Source organism: Neodiprion lecontei, chromosome 4 (genome assembly GCF_021901455.1).
Source record: "Neodiprion lecontei isolate iyNeoLeco1 chromosome 4, iyNeoLeco1.1, whole genome shotgun sequence".
Classification (NCBI taxonomy): Eukaryota; Metazoa; Arthropoda; class Insecta; order Hymenoptera; family Diprionidae; genus Neodiprion; species Neodiprion lecontei.
The window spans coordinates 5,131,745-5,145,556 of NC_060263.1; the positions used below are offsets into that span (position 1 = coordinate 5,131,745).

General features: G+C 36.3%; 4 protein-coding genes across 9 annotated transcripts; 2 read left to right on the forward strand and 2 right to left on the reverse strand.

Moving 5' to 3' along the window:
• Positions 1-6: 6 nt before the first annotated feature.
• On the reverse strand, positions 7-2,161 carry LOC107227355. Its single transcript, XM_015668474.2, has 4 exons — positions 1,757-2,161; positions 1,467-1,625; positions 1,034-1,391; positions 7-920 (listed from the first exon to the last, which is right to left on the reverse strand). Exons 1-4 carry the CDS (start codon positions 2,159-2,161, stop codon positions 757-759), a joined length of 1,086 nt encoding a protein of 361 aa, XP_015523960.1. The 3' UTR covers positions 7-756.
• LOC107227297 (group 3 secretory phospholipase A2) lies at positions 2,002-9,207 on the forward strand. 6 transcript variants are annotated; one of them, XM_046739196.1, is made up of 7 exons: positions 3,808-4,056; positions 5,530-5,767; positions 7,144-7,358; positions 7,567-7,639; positions 7,788-7,874; positions 7,967-8,191; positions 9,071-9,207. In XM_046739196.1, exons 2-6 carry the CDS (start codon positions 5,544-5,546, stop codon positions 8,142-8,144), a joined length of 777 nt encoding a protein of 258 aa, XP_046595152.1. In that variant the 5' UTR covers positions 3,808-4,056; positions 5,530-5,543; the 3' UTR covers positions 8,145-8,191; positions 9,071-9,207. The 6 variants fall into 6 exon arrangements, with proteins under 6 accessions (XP_046595151.1, XP_046595150.1, XP_046595152.1 ...); XM_046739195.1 differs by lacking the exons at positions 3,808-4,056; positions 9,071-9,207 and adding an exon at positions 2,002-2,135 and having other exon boundaries at positions 7,967-8,572; XM_046739194.1 differs by lacking the exons at positions 3,808-4,056; positions 9,071-9,207 and adding an exon at positions 2,138-2,273 and having other exon boundaries at positions 7,967-8,572.
• Positions 8,647-10,552, reverse strand: LOC107227336 (importin subunit alpha-2). Its single transcript, XM_015668452.2, has 6 exons — positions 10,313-10,552; positions 9,981-10,193; positions 9,702-9,883; positions 9,327-9,519; positions 9,037-9,208; positions 8,647-8,908 (listed from the first exon to the last, which is right to left on the reverse strand). Exons 1-6 carry the CDS (start codon positions 10,550-10,552, stop codon positions 8,799-8,801), a joined length of 1,110 nt encoding a protein of 369 aa, XP_015523938.1. The 3' UTR covers positions 8,647-8,798.
• Positions 10,553-10,796: 244 nt separating this feature from the next.
• Positions 10,797-13,747, forward strand: LOC107227307 (ribosomal L1 domain-containing protein 1). The gene is made up of 8 exons (XM_015668418.2): positions 10,797-11,221; positions 11,317-12,172; positions 12,286-12,446; positions 12,738-12,773; positions 12,912-12,956; positions 13,149-13,193; positions 13,396-13,428; positions 13,499-13,747. The coding sequence occupies exons 1-8, from the start codon at positions 10,805-10,807 to the stop codon at positions 13,685-13,687; spliced, it is 1,782 nt and encodes a 593-aa protein (XP_015523904.2). The 5' UTR covers positions 10,797-10,804; the 3' UTR covers positions 13,688-13,747.
• Positions 13,748-13,812: the final 65 nt, after the last annotated feature.

The following is a 13,812-nucleotide window of genomic DNA, read 5'->3' on the forward strand; positions in this document are numbered from 1 at the left end:
AAATGATAGCAAAAAGTTAAATTTACACAAGCAGAGAACTTCCGATAATGTATTACGAGGCAAGTTTAGTAATTGCTTATGCTTTTGTAAATCGCTTTTTCAGCCCCAGTTATTTTCAAATTGACAAATGCGCCCTGTGAGAATTTTGAGCATGTCAAATTACTCAATATAGAATTACCAACAGCAAGACGGATTGTTTGAATGTTGAAAATACGAACATCTTGGTTATATTCAATATATATATATTTGCATGTATTTGAACGAAATCGCACATAAACATTTAAAAAAATATACAGTCCGTTTTATCTTGTTCGTTGAAAATTGACAAGGCTACCTAAGTTTTTGATAAAATAGTGTTAGGCAACCTCTTTGTTACTGCTAATTTCTATATCTGTGGTTAACAAAGGCACAAGCAACCCTTGTGTAAAAACAAGCTATCATTGAATTTCAGACTTATAACAGCATAGAGAGTCATGCTAAAGTAAAAAAGATCTCGAAACAATAGGTGGATTTGTATTATTAACTGTCATGTTAAGAATTCTCTGAGAATTTCTAATTTGTTATATCCTTCGTGGCATATCTATTTTTGGGCTAGTACTTATTGAGGAGGACATTGCTTTGTTAATGTTGATCATCTATTATTATTGGTTTACCATTACTATTATTATTTGAATATATTTATGTACCTAGATTACAATGATTTGATAGGATATGAGGTGTATAGGATAACTCAAATTTACCATTCGTTATCAGATTTTAAGGACTAGGCGCAACCTGGGACTGCGACTGCTGCTCTTGGGGAAGGCCAGCTTTGCTTACAGCTTGAAGACCGTATTGCCCTCCTGCCCGTGTTGTACTTAACGTGATACTGATCGGGGTCGCATTCAAGAGTTGCAGCCTGACTGGACACTGACGGAATCCTATAAGTTGGACATTAGTGGCAGACATGTAGGTAGATTGACTTCTATCTGTATTTGAAAAAAGATAAACAGAGGAAAGACACGCTCACGAAATATGTCAGATAGTCTCTGACCTGCGTGGTGAGGGCCTGCACAATGACAACAGACAGGATTGCTTCGTGGACGTGGGCAAAATTCAACGCTGTGCGGTTCACCACAGCGTACGCATCTTGGCAAATGCCTACAGTTGGCGGCTACATGCCAGAAACCCTGGCATCTGTAGCACTGCAATACTCCGTCACCCTGCTGCGCAGGTGGCAATTCGCCTCCGTTGCAACCAGCTGCGGTTCCTCCAATGACTGCCTGTGAGGGTCCCCCTCCGACGGAACCACCATTTCGCCACCACCGCTCTGGTACCGCGCTGAATCGAGCAGCTCCAAAAAAATCAAGACCTTGACGTAAGAGCAGCTCGTAATGACCTGCATTGAGAACCTATCCGAACGGTGAGATTTCACTGATATTTTTCTGTTGGAGAATTTTCAACAGCTATTCGACGTTCAATTTTACCTCAACTCTGATGTATTGACGAGATCGTTCAACGCTCCCTGCAGCAATGCCTTGCTTTGATAACGCAGAACTCAGATCTTGGAGTGGAATCGCCCATGGCACGTCTCGTAACAAAACTGCCTGATGATACCGAGAATCCCTTGCTGAAAAGCGAGCTACCTGCGGGTCAATGTTCAAGTCAGTATAAAACAAATATCTAGTGTAATAACTCATAGTGCGCAAAAAAGCATGTTTGATCATCAACCCTGTACAAATTGAAATTCTTATAGTAAATTAATTTTCTTAAAAACCTGAACAGGGCCTTCAAATATCCGTGCAAGATCTCCTCTCTGTAGCAGCTTGTCCGCATCGGTTTCTCGTGCAAAGGCAGCGATGAGACCGCACGAAGTCTCGGATACTTGCCATCCAGCGGATGGGTCAGCCATGCGTATTGCATCTTCCAGGACCACTTTTGCCAGCTCGCTACCACTCTGGGAATTTTGACTATTCGGGCTATTGCCAGCCCGTGAAATGTAAAGCGAGCATGTCAGCTCTTCGGCCTGCAAGGTGGTGGGAACTTCATCTTCTTGGTGCCCTTGGGATACTTCAGTATCGATGAGTGCTGCTTCTATTTGTTGCTGGGCCGATGCTCCCTCCATCCTACACACGACGAACGCCCTTCTGCCGCCTGTGAATGATACAAATTTATTAAACATACATATTTGCGCAGAGAATCATCGTACATCAAAATTGCTACAAGCCGAAAACCAGTTCAGATTTAGCTCATCCATGTATCTTCAGTTGATTCCTGAATTCTTGTCTTTCAGTGTATGTTTCATGCCTCATTTTCTATTAGATAATATCGAGGTAATCGTCATACTTGGAAGATACACTGCACAATAATTTTAGTTTGCTCAGTAATTAACGCCACTGTTACGCACACGGTCAACTAGTTTTGTTGAAATATAATTATCCTTTTTTTTTTCCTTTATCCACACAGATATAATCGTCATTTTTAAAATAATACTTGTGTATCTTGAAGCAGAAACGCTTGACCTACTCATGACTATAAACCATTCCAGTTTACAGTTTAAAGCTTCTTATATATCAGAAAGTACGATGTTCAGTGTCCAGTAACCAAGAATGGTTGAATTCTTCTAACTTTCTAAGATTATTATCAATAAACTGCTACTTGGAAAAAGAGATATTGATCAATTGTCAAAATGAATGCTGTTTAATTCGTTTCAATAGTTAATCTTCAAGAAACTGATGGTTAAAATCCAATATAGTAACATTTACTTACGAACGTGATATTTTTATTTAAATATTATACGAGACAAATTGAAACTTTGATGGCAGTATACCTTAAGTTGGATGAATGAAGAAGTGATTTGTAAGAAATGGATAGAGACGTATTTCCTACACCGTTCTTTCTAATCGAGATGATAATTAAATGATGATGATGACGACGGTGTTTAACTAACTTGACGAGGCGCGTGAACATGTTATAGCTTCTGTGAATATATTGTTTTCTATTGTATTTTACTTGGCAATGTACATAGGTTTGAATGCAGAAGTCAATCAAATTAAACAAGATTTGTACGGCTACGGCGACGTTTGTTTCTCGTTTCCCTTTTTTTTTACAGCAAATTTTTTTTCTATACATACTCGCTTTCCAACACGACGTATATTTTACCTTGGAATCTACCTCTACCTCTCTTTTACCCTTAAAAAATAAAACGTGGGCCGGAAAGGCATGGCTCGAAGCTGGCGCCATTCATTGCCCTTTGCTTTTGCAATCGCAACAATCTGTCTCACTTCTTCTGTTTTATATACTGCTATTTTAAAAAACAATTAAACGTATGTATCTACGTATTATGTGATCATACCTGTATAAGGTATATTTCTTGTTGATAAAATCGTTGCATTATTTTTTTTATTTCTTTTGAAAATTTTGGAACGGACTCATCCGGTATGGCGCATTTGAAAATTTTCATATCGCGGGGTACAAGTTTACATACACATTATATATTTCGATAAACTACTTGGAAGAGTTTATAGATTTCGAAACATTTGAAAAACCGCCGTTGAAATTCAAATTTCGAATATTTCGCGTACGCCAGCGATAAATACCGGAGATAATCGAATCCGCGCGAAGTTGAATTATGGGTAGTTTGAAAATTTTTGAATATTCGAAGCGAGTTATAACCGTAAACCCGGTTTACCCGGCGATTGTTAATGTTTGTAATTGACCGTAATCAGTGCCTTTCTTCGCTAAATAACTTGATAAAAATTGGACTTAGTGATTTGAAAGTACTGTGTGTATTTCATCAGAGTCACTTGGTCAAAGTGCTGATGCTCAGGCGCTCGGACACCGGCACGATAGGCATGTTACACGCCAGTGTCCCACTTTCTTTCGTTTCGTAAAAGTGGGTCTCTTTCAGACAATGTGGTACACTTCCCTTGCTGCATTATTTAGAAGTGCGAGACAGCTGAGAAGGAACTGAGACAGAGAGAAAGAGGGAAAAATCGAAGGGGGGGATGAGGAGGAGGAAGACTCACAATCCGGTATAGCGAGAATTCATTTATTCATCTCGATTCGATTGACCAGGTAACGTCAGCCTGGCTCATACGAATGCTGCTCCATTCGATTCGGTAGACAAAATACACACGCAACACTCCGCAAAGCGAAACATATATTACTCCGTTGTTATATACTTTCACTCATACGATTATTCGCACGTATAAAGTGGGAGACAGTTTCACGTGGTCTTCGGCGTTGGTGGTTCAATCGGTTCGTTAGCTGTAAAAAAAGAAAAAAAAAAAAAAAAAGTTTACAATTATCGATGTTTCGGTTTCTTCGCGAATTCATTCTTCAGAGGATTAATTTTCACATTTTAGTAAACGAACTTTAACGGACGAAGTAAATAAATAAATTCAAGTATGAATCGTAGTGTGAATATTATAAGGCAAACTGGAATTAGAGAGATTTGATTCGTCGTGTTCTTTCTCTTTTAATGTTAACATAAATGTAAAATAATATGTGAAAGCGGCCCGATCGATATTAGAAATATTAAAACCTGTCCTCGAAATTACGGGTATGCGTGTGAAGCGAGACCTCTAGAAAGATACTTAAATAATTGCATAAAGCCACTGTGTATGCACGACGGTTGACAGCAGATACCTCAACCTTTAGATAAACGACATGAATACCAGTTAACGGAACGTGAATTAAATTTCAAATCGAAACTTAATAAATATCGAAGCTAAAAAATTAAACGATGCACGTATATAAAAGTTAAATTCTAACATAATAGACGGTGAGCAAATTACTTCTGCAAATTTGTGAATAATAAATATATGTGGTAATATACACTAGGTACTTCAATTCTTGTGCTACGAATTGAATGGAAAAGTTTTAAAAAAAACTTCACAATATATACTTGGCACGATGTAAAATATCGCGATCATAAGGCGCGCAAAAATTAAGGGAGCATGGAGTTTTCTGCCAGTATGCGGTTCAAGGATCGTTGTTTGTGTATATCGTAAAGGTCACGGGTATTCGATCGATAATATACGGATACGTTTTACGGAGAAAATCGATCATTCATATCGTACGAAATATCTGTAATGCGTTCTTTTTCACTATCGGACAAATATTAATATCACGTTTAAAATTCCGCAAGATCGGTGATAGCGAGCGGATTACGAAGGCGCTGCGTGCGAGAGTGATTTTCGAACAACAAAGTGAAATTTTAAATTACAAAAGAAAAAGAAAAAAAAATTAAAAAAAAAAACGCAGGGATGTATGTGAAAAAAAGTTGAAACGAAGCATCGAGTGTGTTATGCCAACGTATGCTAATTACGTGAAACGCATTCAGGGATTAATTACACCAAACTCCATGCGCGTCGCGTTTATTATATTCTGTGGTAGATGTAATCGCAGCTTGCATAATTTTCCTGTCACGCAATTTGATGGAATATTATATAAACGAATCAATCATGCAGCGATAATCGCGAAATGTTTTTGTATTTGAAAATTTTTAATCGGTCGTAAATAACAATTCTCATGTGAATTTCGCAGAAGCTGTAAACAAGATGGGATTATCTGTGCAAGTAATTTTGCTGCTGGGAAGTTGTTCCGTCACCATGCAACAGCCGACTTTATTCAGAAACACGTACAAAGGTCTTCGCGGAATTGTTCCGAAGGCTAGACTTCCCGACGACGAAATGCGGGCGGCTTATTTTCACGATCAAACCGTCGCCGTAATCGATCTCAGCAACACCAATCAGCTGGAAAATTGCAACATCGTCGAGGTCTAGTGAGTGCGATTTCGTATTTTGCAACTTACATCTTCTCTGAGTAATAAAAAAATTTCGCGGTTTCGATCCTGACCCTGCGTAGCGAAATTTTTCTCCGTATGATTGTGAAAGGAAACACCGCAGAGGGATTTATAGATATTCTCTATAATTTTATCCGTCAATTTTTCTCGTGGAAGACTTTTCAAATTTTTTTTTTTGGCAAAAGTCTTTTCATCAGCTAGTTTGAAATCTATTCAGAAAATTCTGGCCCAATATAAATGAATTATAATGCATAGTTGAATACTGTGACGAAAGTTTCCGCGAACGTTTAGAGAAATTCATGAAAAGTGTGACTTTTGGAAAAAAATTTAATATTTATATCCGAGGGTAGCGTTGGAAAAATTAATAATTTTAAAAGAAAAATTCACAGTTCAAAAGGTTTTGCAGGAAATTTATTTTCACGTGGAAAGATTTGGAAACTTTCCTACAACTTGCGCTCTTGTGTAGCCAATGTTAATCCTGTTAAATCACTGTACAAACGCTCGTGGATTATGTTGAGTTTTCCATACTTTCACTCGACGAATTGCTCTAGGCCTGCAAATTTTCAGTTGATCAATTTTTGTAATATCCCAATTTTTAATGTACACACTGGCAAACAATCTTATACTGAGTGCAATCGTTATTGGAAAGAAAGACGCAAGTGAATGTAACAAGTGATATTTTCACGTGATTTTCGTCCTTCTCTCTTTGTGTAGTTTCCTCTAACTTTCCATTAACCTTTGATCATTTTTTTTTTTCGACACGGAATATGCCTCGATCCTTTGTTTCATCGTTTTGTCCATTCGTTCAGTAATACATTGTGCTCGCAAAAAATTGATTAACACGTGTTACACGTTACGTCAGTTCAAATTACTGGGTATGCCCGCATATGGGGATTACCAATTGCGGTAAACAGGTTGTATAAATTCAAGCGTTATATTTAAGTACCGTGAATAGTTGTTCCTGTAAGAAAAAAAAAAAAAACTAATAAGCGTTACCTGGGATTTACAAATAAAAAAGCGACTGAATTGATTCTTTCTCTACATTTTGTCGAGCTGACCATAAAGCTTGGATAAAAACAACAAACATCACTTCTAAAGGAATACTACGTTGAAATGAAAATAATTTTATCCGATCATTGCGAGTTTTTTTTTTTTTTTTTGATAGTTCCAAATTTCCTGTAAGAAATTGCACTGGACATTCAATGAATCTGTAACATCCAAGTTCGAATAGTTAGAATCGGTACAGGTTTTTCCATCGAACAATATTAAATTTTACTATTTTATTTTCTCGACATTTTTTTGCCTTAAAAAGCATTCAAATGTGAAAATAAAGACAAAGGTTAACGCTTTTGCAGTGAACCTTCCGAAGTTATGGAAGTTTTGAAGAATTTATCGACTGAAATTAAACCACAAGAAGTATCTTTCAATGAAATGACGACACTTATGCGTCAATGCGAACTTTTAGAAGAGATGCAAGAAGATGCAATATCCACATTACCGATTGACGCAACCAACAGATCGAATAAACCCAGCATTAATCCCCTCAGTTTGCTTTTTGGTATTCTACCTGGTATGTGAAACATCTTATATCACTGGATATCAGCTATGCGTATTAAAATAGGAGAGAAACTCAGTTTGCAATAATAAAGCAATCGTGAATTTATAGATTTTTTCGCCTTTCAAGTTAGAGCTAAAGGCTTACATAATAGCACCAGAGTTTATTTCATGTATATCGTTAGTATTACTCAAATGAGAAATATGCAAAATACATATTTCAGGAACAAAATGGTGTGGCACAGGAGATATCGCTGATAACTATCATGATTTGGGACGTGAGGCTCAAATAGATAGGTGAATGAAATTATTTTTTATACGACTACATTAAAATCGATTTCACATGTTCCTTAGGGTGTATTATATTCAATTAAGTAGAATTCTTTATGACAATTCAGAAAAGTGGAAGCACATTTGTAACACATATTTCTGTCCTCTGACGCAGGTGCTGCCGAAGCCATGACCTTTGCCCAGTAAAAGTCAGAGCGCAAAAAAGTAGATATAATCTGACCAATAATTCTATTTATACTAAGTAAGTCGTTCAATTGCAGTATTGAGTGTATGCAGCAGAGCTTCTAATGTTTGAATTCTACTTACCTACGAATTGAACTTAATTTATCACAGGTCCCATTGCGTTTGCGACGAGATGCTGTATCGATGTTTAAAGAAATCTTATCATCCAACGGCCGATGTTATGGGACGTATTTATTTCAATTTTTTAAGAGTACCTTGCTTAGAAGATGTGCCAAGCAGCCCGCAAGGGTCTGAAAGAAGATTCAGAGATGTGAAAATGAATTACTGAGCTGAGGACCATATTATTAAAGCTTGATTGCCATCTGCAACTAAAAGGTAAGAAAAAAAACAATTATGCCAAGTGTGAAATGTTAGTGCGATCGTTGAAGGTGAAATAAAAAATCCCATCATGTGTTTAGAATTAACTAATGAATAATAGAATTTAAGAAATTCAGAAATTTATGGCTGTCGTAAAAAAAAAAATACTACACATTTACGTACAAATACATGAATCGTTGAACTGTCTATATATATATATATATATATATAGGTATATATATAGAGAGAGAAAGATTGAGCACAAATATAATTTATAAGTGTTATTTAAGAAGTAATTTGTTGTTCAATGAGTCAAGTACCAGTTTTTTCAAATATGTTGTATTCAACTATAAAAAAGTAAATGATGCATTGTCAAGTTTTTCTTTAGTAACGTCAAAGTTATTATTTATTACAAACCCGTATCGAAAATTATTATTATAGCACTATACATTTATTACGACAGATCGAAGGGATATTTTAAAACGTAGAAATTTATTTATTAAACATAACAATTTATTTCTAATAAAAAATCTACGTTTTCTTTTACAAAAATGTAAAAGGGTAGAAAAGAATTAAAAACTTCATGTTTTATTCAATCCTATTGTTACTTAATAAGTTGGGTAAGTTATAACGATGCTCCTGTGGACAATGCAGCTTGCCGTAATGATGACAAAGTACATATCAAACTCCGCGCCTGTTCACGATGTCGCAGCGAAGGATGATTATAAAGATTTCCTTAATGAAACAAACAAAATCAAAAACGACAATAACTCATCGAAGTTGAGGCTGCCAAGTGGCTTATCATATATTTATTAAATCATCATAATTTGTATTAATTGTAGTATGAAAATTTTTGTTAGTACCTATAAGCCAAAGTGTTTCTTTTTGCAAATGCAGGTGAGGTTGCATCAACAATTTATTCAAAAGAAGCTGTGTTTCCGTCTCAGTATGCTTTGGGTTATTGAATAAAGCATCAACAGCTTCTCCCGTGGTCTCACAAATAACATTTGCTAGAATTCTAACAACGGCTGTCACCTTAAAAAAAATTCTGGATAAGAATTTAAGAATAAGAATAACGTTGAGAGAAGAAAGAATAGGAAGAAGCTACGTATCTTGTTTTCTATGATAAGAAATTTCTTCCAAAAATACTCACTTGAACAACATCAGAAAACTCAGACTTGGTAGCATTGTGGAGATATTCAATAAGAGATGAAAGTAGTATTAAAATATGTTCGACGCATGTACTTTTTGATGACAATATTGCTAGTAGCCAAAGTGTATTTGGATCATGATAATGACTTTGTCGACAAACAATTGCTTTTGTTACATGAACAATTTCAGAATCTCTGAAAATATCAAACATCATAATAATGAATTATCTCCGATGTTCTGTGGATGGTGTGTTTCGTATATCAGGATTTTGTATAATATTTCATCAATAAATGACTAATTTAGCACATTCAGCACGGCTGGTAATACGAAAATAAATGAATACAATTTTTTGCAGTTTTCTAAATCATCAACTTACTGAATGTGCTCATAGCCAGCATAAACACAATGCATTGTTGCGTAAATGACAGAGGGCAGCAAGGTGAGATCGCATTCTCGTAACAGCGAAATCAAAAGCCTCAAGCAGCCCTGAGCATAAACTATTTCGAAGGCCTTCTCGCTTCCAGCGGCTAAATTTCCAATTGTCCATATGCATATATCCTGAATGACGAAAGGTAACGCAAAATTAAATAACAGTCGTCATGTCAATTTCAATTCAAAAGATCATAAAACATTGCCAATGTCCTAATTTGTGTACCATAAGATTGTAGTTTAGGCTGTCCAACGTTGCAAGCAAGTAAGGGCCAGCTGCCTTAGCCAACACATTGCATGCTTTACTATTACCGAGAGCGAGATTGCAGCAACAATTTGCCGCAGCAAGCTGCAGGTCTGGATTACACCCAGACAGTTCACGAACAAGCGCATGCAGGGCATTATCGACGCTGAGAAAGGCATTTATGTTTTCTTCGCTCTGCAATAAAAATATATCCAGTTCCCAGATTTTCATCATGACAAAGAGGCTTAATAGTGTGGTAGTAGTAAAGTGAGAAATCTGTTCGACAGCGAAGAAATATTTGCTGGGTGGGTCACCTGTAAAAACGCATTTTGAAGATGTTGGTATTCTTTTAGCCGTAATGGTTTTTTCTTAAGAATTTGGGCCTTGGATTTGACAAATTCTTCAGTGTAACATTCGTTCGGAATTGATTCGCCAAGAGCTGGCCGATTTTTATTCAGTTCCAAACTCCGGTGATATTTTCTCTCGATCCATGACGTCTCGCGCAATTCTTGCCGCAGCGCGTCGGTTCTTTGATTTGTTGTTGTTTCGGACATTTTCTACGTTGCAGTTGAATAGTTTGTTAGATTGTTGTTCTTTGTCCGCAGGAGTCAAACCACTTGACAGTCAAATTTTCAATATTTTTTGATATGATAATCGAAGTCTGTTTTATCGATTCAGTTAGTCATTTGGCGATTTGGCGTTCTGACGTTGTCTATCCTGATTCCACTCTCTCAAGCTCTCACACAGAAGAAAAACTTCTCAACATAGGGTTAGTTGATATTTACGGTGTTGATAAATAAATAAAGATGGGCAAGGTTCCCAAAGCAGCGAAGAGCTTGAAGGAAAATGAAAAAGAGTCAAAAGTAAAAAAGTTGTTGAATAAACCCGGGGCGTTACCCGGAGTAAATAAAGGGACCGGTAAACTTAACCTCAAAGAAGCACGTGTTCCTCTAACGCAAATGCTGAAGAGTAACTTACACGCAGATAAGATTGTAAATTTTTTAAAAGATTCTAAAAGCGTGTCGAAAAAAAATAAAAAAACTCCTTCAAGCATGGTTAAAACTGATGATGATATCAAGCCGAAGGTCGATCTCAAAGCAGAACAAGTTTCCGTAATGAAAACCTTAAAGCGTAAATCTGCCACTCTAAACGTCGTTAAACCGCCTCAACCGAAGAAAAAAAACGTTTCTTCTGACGTTCCAATTAAAAAACAACTGGCAAAGGTAATTTAATCAACTACTATGTTCGATCCCTCATAAATTCGACGCATTCAAATTATAGAAATATTTCTTGACGAGAAGTACTTGCCAAATTTCAGAAGACAGAGAAAGTATCGAAGAATGACAAAAGGCAGAAAGTACCAGAACAAGGAGCCTCAGATATTGACAAAGAGGTCTCAGTGAAGGTTCAAAAACAGCTACCAGAAGAGGCGAAGAAGGGTATAAACGTCGACAATAATCAAATATCCAAAGGTATCGATGCTATTTTGAAACTCACCAAGCTGCAGGCAGGGGATACGAAAAAGCTATTTGATGGAGAGCATCAGCCAATATTGCTTCAGGTGGCGTGCATCAAGGTACCAAAAATACCAAAAAGGCAACTCAGAATTTTACTGCCGCATACTCTTGTAACAGATACCGACGACGTAGTATTGTTTGTTGGGGACATGAAGAAGGGCCGCAGGCAAAACCTGGAGCCAACAATAGACCACTATCAAGATCTGCTCAGGAAACATGGTTGCAAACAGATTAAGGATGTGATACCGTTGACTCAGGTTAAGACCGAATTTGACCAGTATGAACTGAAGAGAAAACTTTTGTCCAGCTACGACTACTTTTTAACAGATGGTAAGATAGCTGGACATCTGTCGCATCATTTAGGCAAGCTGTTTATGGCTAAACGAAAACTCCCAACATCTATCAGAATGAATGCCAAGAATTTAAATCGTGAAATTGATATTGCGCTTAAGAAAACCAGCATGCATCTACATTCTTATGGAGACACTCACGTAGTACAAGTCGCGCATACCGGAATGAAGAAACAGGAAATATTTGCAAATGTTCTAAGCGTTTGCAAAAGTCTAGCCGATAATTACCCAGGTGGATGGCTCAACATCAGAAGCCTCATTCTAAAGACATCCACCAGCTTACCAGTACCAATTTACATTACACTGAGTAAGTTTAGATGGTTGTTTCATCGATCTTTTCATTATAAAAATTAGTCTTACCACATGTCAACACTTTCGATGTACAGTTCGTTACTTGAGCTAGTTTTTGTTTTATTACAGAGAGCAAGAACAAGGTCAAGGTACCAGTCGTTGTACCAAAACGACCCAAGGCTTATCAAACTCTGGTTGGCGAGTTGAGCACATCAGCTCGCGATGCCAAGGTTGTAGTTTACCCTGATGGTACAGTGAAGGTAGAGACAGACGAGAATAGGATCACCAAAGTACGTGTTTATTCACACAATCGATCTTTTTGTCTCAAGTTTTTGCCTATTATTTCTCTTTGTTTTTGATGCAGCAATTGCTTCTGAAAATGACCAAATTCTGACCAGAAATGTTGGTTTTTTTTTATTGGGAATAACACAGTGGCTTTCATTCTTAATGATTAAATATTGGATCCAATTCATGATAGCCATGATTCAAGACTTTATATGAAATACTTTATCCTGTACACATTACTTCAAAATGATCTTAAAGCTGATATTAATAGCTGCATTGTTTTCTTCTCTTTACAGAAAGTTGACAAATTAGCTGCAAAAAAATCAAAGCTGGTATGTAACACGAGTATATAATATATATAATATAAAGTATATTCATACTTTAAATTATTTTCAGTAATGTAAGCATTCTTTTCTGTCATTTCCTTACTTGATAGATTTTATAGTAATTTATGTACCTATGTTTTACAGCCTGCCAATCAAGAAACAGCAAAAATATCCAAGCGGAACAAACAAGTGAGTAATATGCAATTTACAATAACTTCTGCAAACGACTTCTAACTGTTTCTTACCATGTGTCAATGATTATAAATTGGATCCAATTCATGAATGCTATGATTCCAAATCGAAACTGAGATTTGAATGGATCATCCTCGTTGCAGAACAATAATTGATTTGGACTTGTATAAAATACGGATTTTTTTACAGGAAACTACTGTTACCGGAAAAGTGGAAAAGAAACTGAAAACAACGGTAAGTTTTTTGCAAACTACAAAATTTTCATTGCCACACAACCATTGGAGATAATTCAATTTTACACATACTGCTATGATTAAATAATGGATCCAATTCATGACTGCTATGATTCGAAATTACGTATGAGATCTTTGAATGAAATCTAGAGAACTATTTCTATATTATACTGTAATGTAAATAGATATTTCATTTTTTACAGGAAATTCATGAGCCATTCAATATAAAAGCAGAGGTAATATTATATCACTTTTAAGTGTTAAATAAAAACCATTACCATAACTTGATTGTATATTACATTTTAGGACTCTGATGATAATACAAAAACGGCGATTAATGCGAAGTCGTTCACCGATTCTGAGGACGAAATTGAAGATGCTGAACAAGCATATCTCAGTCAGTGGCAGCAGGAAACCATATCTACGACTACCGAAGACAAAGAACCTAAAAAGAGATCTAAAATTGTTAAAAAAAAGAAGAAAACGAAGGCGTGATTTTTTTATCCCGAAGATTAATCAAGTATCCATTATTAATAAATGATAATTATACATGTGGCTTATTGGGTTTCGCACGAAATATTCATTTCCTCTACCAATCATTACACAACAACGGATTATCT